At 41.9% G+C, this 13,909-nt stretch overlaps 1 protein-coding gene across 5 annotated transcripts in view; it reads left to right on the top strand.

Moving 5' to 3' along the window:
* The window catches only part of BDNF (brain derived neurotrophic factor), an 80,525-nt gene extending 77,783 nt beyond the window's left edge, over positions 1-2,742 (top strand). For all 5 annotated transcript variants that reach the window (XM_020977977.2, XM_020977979.2, XM_020977976.2 and 2 more), the window contains exon 2: positions 1,433-2,742. In XM_020977977.2, coding sequence (XP_020833636.1) covers positions 1,433-2,194 — 762 coding nt within the window. In that variant the 3' untranslated portion in view covers positions 2,195-2,742. The remainder of the gene's footprint in view (positions 1-1,432) is intronic.
* Positions 2,743-13,909: the final 11,167 nt, after the last annotated feature.

The following is a 13,909-nucleotide window of genomic DNA, read 5'->3' as shown; positions in this document are numbered from 1 at the left end:
TTACAGACAAGAAAACTAAGACCCAGAGAGGCCGTAGCTTAGAGCAAGAGACAGGAAACCCCCTTTCTGGCCCAAGTTCCCATGGGTAGCAGGTCCCGAGAGGATGCCAAGTAGAGCCTGGGTCACCCATTGTTTACAGAAAAGATTCCTACATCAGGCAGGGAGCTGGAGTAGGCAACATCCCTCCTAACTCACAGATTCTGTGATTCAGTGACCATCGCATCCGTCCGAAATGACCACGTTTCTCCTGAATCCTGGTCCTTCCAGGTTTACTCTGACACAGACACACTGCTATTGTTATGTCAGTTTGTGGAAGGGAGGTCTCATCAGAATCCAAGGGTAGGGAGCATCACAACATTCATAATCATGACCAAGGTAACCCTTTGAGAAAAAGCATGTGGTGGTAGAGACAGCAGAGTGCTGGACTTAAGAGTCGGGAAGACCCTAGCTTCAAATCGCTCTTCTGACACCTATTGGGGGTGAAACCCTGGGCTGGTCTCTTATGCTGTCTAAGCCTCAGTTTCCTTCTGTAAAATGGTTACCCAAGGAGACTGATGTGAGGATCAAATGAGATCGTGCATGGAGAGCACCCCATAAATGCCAATTAGTATTACCTCTGAAGAGCCTTGGACGAGGAGTTGGGGGATGTGGGTTCTAGCCCCAGTTCTGCTGTGTGACCCTGGCTGTGTCACTTACCTTTGGATCCCAGTTTTCTCACCTCTTAAAATGAAGGGGATGGACTAGGAGGTCTTTAAAAGTTTTCTTGTGTTTTGTTTTCCAGTGCTAAATGACTCTAATTGAAGGTAACTGGCACATGGGAGAGGAAGTTTGGGAACAGGGAAGCCAACTCATAGCTCTCCATTGCCTGTTGTGCCTGCCTGAATTGTCTCCAGAAGAGTCCTCAGAAAGACCCTGAGGCTCACTGCTATTTCTATCTCATATCCCCAGGATAGCAGCACGTCACTGACTTTAAAGCAAGAGACAGGAAAACATTGCTAATATGCTTGCAATCGTTGCTTAGTAACTTATCCGACATCACTATTACAGTGGGAACACCAGGAGGTATCATTAAATTTTGAGCCTACAAAGTGGCACTCCCTGGATAAGAGAGTGGGAAAGGAGGAACTATCATTTGCCCAATTTTTTTACTTACTTAGCAGCCATTTAATCTTGAGTTTATCTTTCAGCCAAGGATCTAATCCTGGGGAAAACACTGCATGTTTCTGTTTTATATTAAACTAAATATAATGGGCCACTGACATTAATTTGTGTCTGTGAGCAGCTAGGCGTTTGTCGCCAACACGTAAATAAACCCTGACCCTGCAGAGCATCACTGAATCTTGAGCCAGCCGAGGGCCACGCGTCCGCGTTGGGTCCTAGCAAAAACCTTAACTCGTCTCGTTTCCTTTTCTCTTCTGTCTCCTTCCCACAGTTCCACCAGGTGAGAAGAGTGATGACCATCCTTTTCCTTACTATGGTTATTTCATACTTCGGTTGCATGAAAGCTGCCCCCATGAAAGAAACCAGTGTCCGAGGACAAGGCAGCTTGGCCTACCCAGGTATGCGGCCCCACGGAACTCTGGAGAATCTGAATGTTCCCAAGGCAGCTTCGAGGGGACTGACGTCTTTGGCTGATACTTTTGAGCATGTGATAGAAGAGCTTCTGGATGAGGACCAGCATGTTCAGCCGAGGGAAGAGAATAAAGACGCCGACTTGTACACGTCTAGGGTCATGCTTAGCAGTCAAGTGCCTTTGGAACCCCCCCTGCTCTTCCTCCTTGAGGAATACAAAAATTACCTGGATGCGGCAAACATGTCCATGAGGGTCCGTCGCCACTCCGACCCCGCCCGTCGGGGGGAGCTGAGCGTCTGTGACAGTATTAGCGAATGGGTCACGGCGGCGGATAAAAAGACCGCGGTGGACATGTCGGGTGGGACGGTCACCGTCCTCGAAAAGGTCCCGGTCCCGAAAGGCCAACTGAAGCAGTACTTCTACGAGACCAAGTGTAATCCCATGGGTTATACGAAAGAGGGCTGCAGAGGCATAGACAAAAGGCATTGGAACTCCCAGTGTCGAACTACCCAGTCTTACGTGCGGGCGCTCACCATGGATAATAAAAAGAGAGTTGGTTGGAGGTTCATCAGAATAGACACTTCTTGTGTGTGTACACTGACCATTAAAAGGGGAAGATAGTGGATTTATGTTGTATAGATTATATTGAGACAAAAAATTATCTATTTGTATATATACATAACAGGGTAAATTATTCAGTAAGAAAAAAAAATAATTTTATGGACTGCATGTATAAATGAAGTTTATACAGTACAGTGGTTCTACAATCTATTTATTGAACATATCCATGACCTGAAAGGAAACAAAGTCATTTGCGCACAACTGAAAAAAAAAGTCTGCATTACATTCCTTGATAACATTGTGGTTTGTTGCCGTTGCCAAGAATTGAAAACGTTAAAAAAAAAAAGTTGAAAAAAAAATAAATAAATTGCATGCTGCTTTCATTGTGAATTGATAATAAACTGTCCTCTTTCAGAAAAACACACACACACAGCACACACACACACACACACACACACACACACACACACACACACACACAACAGATTTGAACCCGAACATTCCGTTTCCATTTTAGACAGTAAAGTATCTTCAGTCCTGTTAGTAGCCTCTCTGTTTTAATGCTTTTGACTTCTGATAGCGTTGGAATTAAAACAATGTCAAGGTGCTGTTTGTCATAGCTTTCCTGGCTTTGGGGAGGGGGGTGGGAGGGTGGCTGGGTTGGGGGGGGGAAGGGATTGGGTTTCTTTTGTTTTTTAAAGTTCTCACAGAGGGAACTGGGGGAGGGAATGGGGAGAGGAGCAATCCCCACCCTGCGTATTATGTTGTAAAGGTATTTGCTATAGAGACCACCCCTATTGGAAAAAAACCCAGCAAAAGAATATTCATTTTCCCCTTATCTCAGGGTCTCTGGGAAATCCTTCTGGGCCTGGTTCATTCCAAAAGACCTGTTTGCTTATAGCACATTCATTTTTACTTCTGGTTTCCTAGTTACCTTCCTACCACCCCTGTCCAGTTTTTGGACTTCCTCTTGGTTTTTCCTCCCAAGGAAGAAAACTCTGCTGCAAGCATTAAACCTGTAAGTAAATGACAGTGTCTTGTTAGACCAAGTCCATCACACAAAGCAAGGAGAACCACAACTTTTCCAACAAAAACAACTAATTAATGGAATCTAAGATTTATATGTGTGGGACACAGTGAGACTTTTACAGGATCAGTTGTAGGAGTAGAAGATGTCCAAAGAAGGAGTATACTTCCTGAGATATATGAATCCCAGAGACAGTCAAATCACAGGTTCCCCATAAAGGGAATGATCTCCCCTATGGAGACTAGATCCAACAGGTAGGTTGTTGATGTCTGGTAAGGAAAGAATTCCCAAACTGCACGCCGCAGCAGTCACTTGGATTTAGGCAAGGGTGGAGATGAGGCATTTGAGACATTCAGAAAAGAGCAGGACCAGAAGAACTCCCCAGGAATGCCTCTAGAACAAAATGGGCAGAGCTGTTTGTACCTCACGCTTCAAGTGCCTACATTATCTAACTATGCTTAAGAGGTCCTCACTCAACAGGACCTTGCTCAGGCAGTTTCACTCCCTTCCTTCCCCACCCCCACCCCACCACTCAAATATCAATTTTATTCTGGGAAAACCTGGATAGCCTGGCATTCACTCTGAGATCTGGTTGTAGCATTATCATTTACTAGATGCAAAGAGAGACACAATGTCTTGCTATTAGAAAAGGTTGATCACCTCTAATAATTAGGTTCATTCAGCAAAACCCCTAGTCCATATTTATCAAAACCCTCCAACGTGATTTCTCAATGAAGACTCAGGCAGAACTATCAGGGACCCAAATAATGACAATGCCCAAGGGCTTGGCTCTCAATTTCTGTAGCAGATTCGGGTTTACCGAATTCACTGCACTACTCATCTGATTCTTAAAACAGCTCTGTGAGGAGTACACATGTTATTATTCAACCTCACCCCTTCTCCATTCTTTAGATGAAGAACCAGAGGTTCAGAAGGTAAACCGTCTTGCCCAAGGTTATACAGATAATAAATTGCAGAGCTAGGACCTCACATCTAGCTCCTCTGACCCCAAGTTCAGTGCTTTTCCCATTGTACAACACTGCCTCCTCAAAAAGGAAGCCAAAGAGACTTTGACGTTACTTGGACACTTTGATACTTCCTAGTGGTTCAAATAGGTTCTCAGAGCTCTACTCTACTAATGCTGCTCCTCTTCCTCAGCTCCTACTACTTTCCTGTTCATAGTGAGGATTCCCTAGATCAGCACTGCCTACTCAGCCTACTTAACTCAACGTGAGTTAATACAACAGCCAATACAGGAACGGGGAACTTGGGCTGGTGTTTCATTAGCCCTTTAAATAACCAAATCCTACAAAACTTAATGCTAGGATCTACTTCTGTCTTCTGACCCTAGATCCTATTCTCTGACCTGGAGGAGGATAATAGTGTAAATTATATCCTTGCGTGCAAGAAAACCCTAAGTGTTATTCTGTTTTAGTAGTGGTGAGAAACAGACAAGAAGGGAGCTGCACCCTGACACTGGGAATTAAGGTCCAAATTCAAAGATGGAAAGAATACCTGCAAAGAAAATGTCTGTCCATCTATCCATCCATTCATCCATCCATCCATCCATCCTTCCTTTCTTTCATCTATCTGTTTACCTATTCACCCATCCATCCTTTCATACATACATACATTTTCTCATTCATCTCAATATAACCTGTCATAAAGAATAATATTTCTAAACACCTGCCCTCAAAGAAGAAAGTTAACGGTCTTCCAAAGTCTCTGCAAGACCCCATTTATTATAGGTTTGTTTCTTGGGTTTCCTTTTAATACATCATTGTCATGGTCTCCTAACACGGTAGTGAGCATCCAGACTTTCTGATGTACATGAAATTCCCTCCTAATTCCTCTTGGGGAGAACAAAAGAACACACTTTATATTTGGCAGCAGAGTCCCCTGGGATTTCTCAACATGTTGATACTGACCCTGTCTGAAAAGTACCAGGAGAAATTCCACCCTTCTTCACACTGGCTCTCACCATCCCCAAGCTAAAGCATCCTACTCACAGGCTTGGTGGTCTTAATTGGTTAAAGACTTTTGTTTTAAAAGGGAAAAAAAAAACCCAAAAGATCTCTCTGTGTTCTTCATTTTGTTTTTGCTTTTGTTTTTTGAAGTCTTGCGTGGTCTTTGTGGCAGAAGTGTTTCATGCATGGCAGGCAGTGGGCCTAAAGCTTTGTTATGGTGATACTCATTGAAAATGTAAGTAAATGTCTGTGGCCTTGTTCTCTCTATGGTAAAGAGATATTATTCACCATGTAAAACATAAATATTTATTGTATTTTTAGTCTATTTATATAATTCTGTTATTGAAAAAAATTGGCATTAAAACTTAAAAGCATCAGAATCCTATTGTAAATACAAGTTCTATTTAAGTGTACTAATTAACATATAATATATGTTTAAATATAGAAATTTTTAATGTTTTTAAATATATTTTCAAAATACATAAAATCTGGGGGTTCTGGGTTTTTTTCTCTTCACTGTAAAGCAAACATGAAAACATTTTACATAAAGAGGTGTATCCATTGCTTTAAGACCAATCTGACTTGTTTCAGTGGTAAAATATCCCTCCCAGAAAAAGCTGCTTTGTTTCAAGGGGAGGGCAGTGGAGAAAGTCATTCAGCTTTAGGGTTGCAGTAAGGACCTCAGATCAAGCCTGTCATCAAGAGTGGAAGACCAAGTGTCATTTTCCACTGATGCTTTGAAAGTTTCCCCTTTGGAGTGAGGACTTTTCATCTAATTCTAAACCATGTATCCTAGCAACAACGGGACCCATGAATCAAACATGGCTGGCTTGATTCAATTAGAAAGTAACTGTTAAAATCGAAGTCGGTTTACTTGAAGGTAATGAGAGTAAATTGCAGCGTATTTGGAGAATCTATAGCTAAAAGATGGAGACGCAAATTCAATATTTAGAACCAGGTCATGAGCCCTTCATTTGGAAGTGGTGCCATTGACTTTATTTATTTATATCCATTATGGTGATTTAATTTGTGTTCTATGGCACAAGCCTCCAAGTCTGGAGTAGCCATGATCTAACAGACTGCTAGTATTTCTAAAAAGATGGACCCCTGTGAGTACTGCCAAGCCTCTGGGCAATTAGTGAGTGTTTACAGTTATCACTAAATCTCAGAGAAATAAATGGAAGTGTTTTAAATTAGAGAAAGGGCCATTAAAAAAAAAAGTAATTTGTTCCTGCTCTTTGGGCTTCCCATTAGAATACCAACCATCTCTTCCTAGAATACGGTGAATGATATCTGTTGAATGTATCATTTCTACTTCAAATAGAGACACATGGTTCCCTCTTGTATCATCTTATAAATAAGGATAGAGAAAGTCAAAACAAACATTGAGATTGTGTTGTTATGTAGATGGAAGAGTAGAGAGATTAATCATTAGGTTCTAATCCACATGAGAAATTTACCAAGTATTATAAACGAAGAGAAAAGTCTCCAAGTAGTGGATCATAATATTAGCCCAGGCTGTGAATCACATCTTTACTAAACTTTTGCCAAGGTTGATTATTTCTCATAGCAGAGGAAGACAAGTATTTTGAAAGAATGAAGTAAGGAGAAAGAATGAAACGTGATGTCCAAATTTGTTGAGACTGAGAATGCTTGGGAGGTATCCAAGGAAGTTTTCTTCAGAAGATGAAGTCAGAGAGAGAAAAGTGTTTTCAAGTAGACACTTAATTCAATGTGGGGCCACCTTTCATGATCAATTTCTGCATTATTTCTGAGTTCTGCCATCAATCTAACAGTGCCTAGACCTCTGTTTGAATCTGGTGGGTTTTGTCATGATAATATATGGTCCCTATGGCTATTGTCCATTTCAGAGTAGTCTACTAAAGTCAGGTTGGTTTTTAACCTGTCGTTTTAGAAGTAGGTAGACTGATTCAATGAAGTGTATAACTAGAGAGAGACACTTGGACCAATAATTTAGTTTGGATAGAGAACCTGAAGCAAATATTCCAAAGGTACAAGGTTGAGTTTAGAGCCATGTATGCCTGGTAATGCAGGTGGGTTAGGCTGGGCCCTTTCCCCCAATCCCAGAGCGAGGAAGGAGCAAATGTAGCTAAAGATGGCTAAAGTGACTCATAAATATGCATCAAGACCCCTTCTCTCCAAATGAGTCTACCGACTCCTGTGTTTAGCCTTCCCTCATTTACTCATGATTGGTTTTTTCCAAAGTATTTGGAGGATGCCTGCCTTACACTGGTGCATTTTCAAAAGACTCTATCTTCTTTTGACTGTTCAATATAAAACCTCATAGCTTCTAATATCTTCAGCCCATCTAAGGGTCAGCAATGACAAGATAAAGTTGACTTCCTCAGAATCTTTGTACATAAAGCTTTATTTCCCTAAGCCAGAGAAAAACATGAAGCCAGAGGGTCGCAATGAGGTAGATGCATATGCCGCCTTGTACCCTTCCTGTATGAGTGAGTGTGTCCACTAGTGGTTTCTATGCTCCAGTAAACCCTGGAGTTAGAGGGTTTGTTTCTATTCTTTGAAATGCATGCCTGGTAGGGGGAAAAGTCTTCCATTTTTAACTCTACTAATGCTAATGCTACTACTTTAATAAGAAAAGGCACTGGGCTTAGAGTTAGAACCAGGAAGGGGGTCTGGGCCTCTGCTCCAACACTTACAATCCCTATGACCTTGAGCAAGCTACTTTAATCTCCCTCCCCTACCTGTAATTCCTTCATCTATACAATGAGTAGAACCTTATCAGCACTACCTACTTCATAGGATTATTGGAGGAAAAAGCATCTTTATGCTATATTCTGAAGAGCTATGTACATATGAAACATTATTATTTACACTGACTCTTAGCACTGGAAGGATCTTAGAATATATATATAGCCCAACCCTCTTATTTTTCAGATGAGCACTCTGAGGCCTAGAGACTTTTAGTGATTTGCCCCACAAAGCTGGTTACTTTAAAAGACAGTGCTAGCACCCAGGTCTCCTGGACCTGCTCAAATGCAGTAACATTTCTCCTTCTGCTGAATCATCAGTTGCAGGTCCTTTTCCCCACCAATTCAGTGGGAGCTAGTGATGTGTCAAAACTAATTGTTAATAATTAGTAGACCAGAGGAGAGGGTCGGTTATGACAACTAGAGACAATATTCTTTTAGCCAGACTCAAGCTGAAAAATTTTTTCATCCATTCGACCAAATCCCAAAGGAAGGATAGACAAAGTCAGTTCAGCCATTTTTTGTTTTGTTTTGTTTTTTAAAGAAAATTTGCCTTTAAAAAAAAAGCCTTTGGGCAGCACTCAGGGAAACTTAAGTTATATGGATGGTGAGTAGGCAATTGGTTTTGTAAATTCTCCAAATGAAATGCCAAGATCAGGAAATGTTCAGCAGTTGTGTTAATGAATCATTGGCTTATATACAGTTCAGCAAGCCTCTCCTAATTTTTCAAGTTTGGGAAAAGCACACTAGTGACTATCTTCATCTCTTGTCCTTGGTGACAGCTCTCATTTTTAAAAATTACTAGGTGGGAATTTAAGATAGCAGCCAGGGGTTGTAGTAAAGGAAGTCAGTTCTATTTATAGAATTGAACACACAACAAGCATTTATTAAGCTCCTACTGCATATGAGCCACAGTGCTAAATGCTTAGAATTTAAAAAAAATAAAAGTCTGTATTTTCTAGGAACTTATGTTATAATGGGGCAGACAAAATGTACAAAAATTGGTAAAAGGTAGTCTGGGAGGGGGAGGGGCAGGCAGCTGGTGGAACTGGGAAAGGCCTCCTGCAGAAGGTGAAGTCCAAGCTGAATCTTGAAGGAAGCCCAGGATTCCAAGAGGCAGAGATGAGGAGGGTGAGAACACTGGCATTTAACATGGCATATTGCCTTTCTAAGTTTAAAAAGAAGCCTGAAGTCATGTGGGAGTTCAGGAAGGCCCCCAAATCCTAGAGACTCCAGAGAGAAAGGGAGAGAGTAAAATGCCAGGTAAGAACGTCCAACCTGATGGTTGTCTGAGGCCACCAATGCCTTCTGTGCTGTATTGTATGGTGACAGTGGAATTGGAAAGGTTACTCTTCTTATTAGAGAGGGATAAGTCTCACAAAAGCTAGAAGCTTTGCAGTTCAATAGACCCATTAATGGTGAGCTGCTAATCTTTTCACATTGGCTAAAATTGGAAGGGTTTTTTTTTTTGTAAAATAAGCCCCTTTCTATTTGGATCACCCCTCCTCCCCACTACAAACGCTTGTTCAGATAATTATAGGGCATGCCTTAAGCCTATAACAGCCCAAGAGTTCCCGTTAAAATGCTGAGCTTGAGATGTATTTTCTCCAATTAAAAAAAGGCACAAAGAGATTTGTTCAGCACTGGTTTTGATACCTGTCACACTTTGATGGATTCCTAAGAAACCACTGAGTGGAAACTCACTGTTGAGTTGCAGAATCCATGGGAGACTTTAATCTGATTTCCATATTGGTGTATCTCAAGGGGTCATTTTTTAAAATTCCACGTCAAGCATTCCTACTCAAGTTCAAGTCTATTTAGTCAAGCTATACTTTTCAATGAACAGCCAAAGTTGAATTAAAATAAGCCTCAGAGTAGGGACTCTTACAGAGCAGGAAAAAAAATCACTATACTACAAAAAATGGCTCCAGTGGGTACCAAAAAGGATTTATTTATGGACAGCATCACCAGGCAGCAGTGCAGGAGAATGGGAGATCATTGGACCATTGGGAAACCAGGCATGCTTAGAGCAGGGACATACCTGCCACATTTTGGGAGAGTATTCCCATAGGGAAAGGACGTATAAGAACGTTTCCCCAGAGCGCCTTTGCACACCTAGCACATGGTCTACGCATTGCTATGACTAGGCTTCTAGAAATTTGGGCTGGAGTCTTCATTGGGCTCCTTACTAGCTCTGTATTTTAACCTCCCAAGGCCTCAGTTTCCGTATATGTACAATGGAGAGATTGGAAAAGATAAAATGAAGAGATTGGACTAGATTAGGTCTCCTCCAAGGCCAATGACCCATGACTCCTTGAGTAATAAGCAAATCCATTTTTCCATGACTGTAGTTCCAAGCTCTCCTCTAGCTAGTACAAGGAGATGCTCTTGAATAAATAAATCAATCCGTGCTATGTTCCAGTAAGTAGAAAGTCACTAGCACTTAAAACTTTGGAACTGAGAATTTAGATTATGGCTCAGTCACCACCTCACCAAGCCAAGATCTTTTGTTCAGAATTCAGTCCAGGCAAAGCCTTAAGCACACCAAGAAAACGATTAAAACACAGGTCTGAACATGCTACCTCCTGATTCAGTAAGCTGGGGTGGCTCCCTATTACCCCCATAATCAGATAGAAAATCCTCTGTTTGCCAACACAACCCTCCACCCCAATTTCACGGCTTTCCATTGACCAGCCCCCATGCCTGGAATACTCTCCATTCTCACATTCTGGCCTTAAATCTTACCTCCAATCCTGCCTTCTCCAAGAAGCCCTTCTCTGTCTCCCTTAATGTTCATGCCTTACCTCCATTTCCCCTGTCTCTATCTTGTATGTGCATTGGTTTGTGTATTATTTCCTCCAGTATGAACAGGGACCAGGTTTTTGCCTTTCTTTGTATCCCCAGCACTTAACAGAGAGCCTGGAGCACAGTGACTGCTTAATAAATGCTTGTTGACTTGTTGATAAAAATATTTAGTTTTCCATCTAAGAACAGCACTTCTCTCTCCCCCTACCTGCCCCCCAATTATGGTTCGTTTTAGTCGACTGAACTAAGATGTAAGAGGTTATCCCTAAAAGTAGCATAGTGAGTCCTGGCTTTTCATTATGGCAAAGGCAACATGGGATTCAATGCAGTAACCAGCCTTCGTTAGGTGCCAGGCACTGTGTTAGGGGCCAGGGGTGCAAAGACCCAAACCAAAGAGTCCTGGCTTTCTCTGGGCTTCTGCTTTGCACTGGGAATGAGGGAGGCAAGAAGGGAACACGCATTTATTAAGCACCAGCAACTGAGCTAAGTGCTTTACAAATATCATCTCATTTCATCCTTGAAACAATCTTGGGAGGTAGATCCTATTATTATCATCCCCATTTTACAGTTGAAGAAATTGAGGCAAACAGTGCTCAAGTGACTTGCCCAGAGTCAAACAGGTGGTAAGTATTGGGAGCCTAGATTTGACTCCAGGCCCAGTGAGCCATCCGCTGCACCACCTAGCTGCCTCTAAAGGAGGGGAAGTATGGACAACAACATGCCCACAGGTAAATAAACACAAAATATCTTACAGTAACTTCAAAAGAGAGAGAACATTAATGATGGGGACATGGCGGGGAAAGGGGGGGAGTGTGCAGTTAGTCAGGAAAAGCCTAACCTAGGAGGGGGCACCTCAGCTGTACCTTGAAGGAAGCTAGAGATTTTGCACTGAGGAAGGAGACCATCCCAGCCTCAAGGCTTCAGGGACAGGGGTGGGAAGTAGCCAGGAGACCAGTTTGACCAAAACAGAGAATGTGTGAAGGGGGATCCATAAGACCCAAGACTGCAAAGATAGTCAGGAGCTAGACTGTGGAGAGCTGCTGGTGACAGGAGGAAGAGGATGGCGCATTTTATTCTGGAAGCAACAGGGAGCCGCTGACGATTTCTGAGTGGGAGAGTAACATCATCAGAGATGTGTTTGTTGAAGCATTGGTACTGCAGCTGTGTGAAGGTCTGAACTCAGGGGAAAGACTGAAAGCTAAGACACCATTTAGAAAGCCATTGCATGGGTAGGGCAGCTAGGTGGTGCAGTGGATAGAGCACTGGCCTTGGAGTCAGGAGGACCTGAGTTCAAATTTGGCCTCAGACACTTGACACTAACTGTGTGACCCTAGGCAGTTCACTTAACCCTGATTGCCTCGCCAAAAAGAAAAAAAAAAAAGCTATTGCAATAGTCCAGGTGGAAACCAAGGCAAGGATGACCTATGCAGAGACTGTGATGAAGGGAAAGAAATAGGTATAAGAGGTGACAAGTCTTATCACCTGTTTGGATCTGGAGATGAAGGAGAGGAAAGAATCATGAATCATGGACCTAGAACAAGGAGAGACCTTCAAAGTCATCACTGCCAACCCCCTCATTTTACAGATGACAAAACTGAGGCCCAAAGAGGGTAAATGACAGGCAGAGCTGGGATTTGAACCCAAGTCTGATGCCAAATCTACTCTGTCTTTCCATTGTATTCTACTACTACTACTACTACTACTACTACTACTACTACTACTACTACTACTGCTACTACTACTACTACTACTACTGCTGCTGCTGCTGCTGCTGCTGCTGCTGCTGCTGCTACTGCTGCTACTACTAGTAGTAGTACTACTACTGCTACTACTACTACCACCACCACCACCACTACCACTACCGCTAGTAATAATAATAACAATAATGCATTTTTAAAATATTTAATTTTCCCCCAATTACATGTAAAGATAATTTTTAACATTCAATTTTTTTAAAATTGTGAGTTCCAAATTTTCTTCCTTCCCCCTCACCTCCCCTCCCTGAGACAGTAAGCATTTTGATAAAGGCTATACATCTTCAATCATGCAAAGCAGCTTACCATATAATAATACATTTATATAACACCGATATACGTCATCTGATACTCACGACAACCCTGCAAGGCAGATGCTATTGTGATCTTCATTTTGCAGGGGAGAAAACTGAGGCAAAGAGAGGTAAAGTTATGTGCCCAAGATCACACAGTTAGTGACTAAGGCTAGATTTGAAATCAGGTCTTTCTGACTTCCTGACTCTATTGATTGTACCACCTAGCTGCCTATATACTCCACTGGATATCTCCAAGATTGTGAACCTGGGTGAATAAAAGAATTGAGAGATGTTCAATAGGAGTAAGGAAGCTTGATGGGTTTTTGTTGTGGGGTAGGGAACATAAAAATAATAATAATTGCTGATACTTCTATAGTGCTTGATAGGTATCGTCTCCCATTTGATCCCCATGACAACACCATGTGATAGGTGCTATTATCTTCATTTTATAGATGAGAAAAATGAAGCTGAGAGGGCAATCTGGGAGAAGGACAGCCCCTTCCCAGAGTCCCATAGCTAATGCATCTAAAGCAAACACATTTGAACTTGGGTCTTCGTGACTCTACGTCCTCCACTCTGTTCATCCAATGAGGGCTATAGTGGAAAGAGTCCCTGACCCCAGCATCAGAAGACTGGAGTTTAACTCTCAGATCTAACACTTGGAACCATAACAGTCACTTCACCTAATCTCTAAAATAGGGAAAATAATACCTGCACCATCAGATAGGCAAGGCTGAGAAGAGAGGGCTTTGTCTGAACTGAAAAGCACTATAGAAATGTGAAGCTAAATTATTATTTTTTCTTTCCAAAGTTCCTGCACAGCTTTCGTAAATTCAGGGCACAGATAGCGTAATCAATTGTAACACAGCTGAAATGGGCTAGAAAAATAGGATGCAATATGCAGCAAATTAATAAGGGGAAGATTATTCCATGTCCCTATACTTGCCAACCATGTTCTTCTACCTATGAAATGGAACTATATTGGTCACAAATTAAATAGGCTTCCTGAATTAATGCCCTGGAGTAGCTATTAAAGTCCAGCTGAGGTCTGAAATTTTCAACCCAGAAAGTACCTAGAGTCTCAAAATAGAAACTAGCTTTTCTTACCCTCTCCATAAGCCTCTTTCCAAACCCAGAGACTGGTTTCTGAAAATGAGGAGATTGATAAGATTAGTCCTCCATCCATGTGTACAT

Source organism: Phascolarctos cinereus, unplaced genomic scaffold (genome assembly GCF_003287225.1).
Source record: "Phascolarctos cinereus isolate Bilbo 61053 unplaced genomic scaffold, phaCin_HiC Scaffold_9;HRSCAF=440, whole genome shotgun sequence".
NCBI classification, from domain to species: domain Eukaryota; kingdom Metazoa; phylum Chordata; class Mammalia; order Diprotodontia; family Phascolarctidae; genus Phascolarctos; species Phascolarctos cinereus.
Note: the sequence above shows the minus strand (reverse complement) of the source record. Positions and strands in the feature narration are given on the sequence as shown.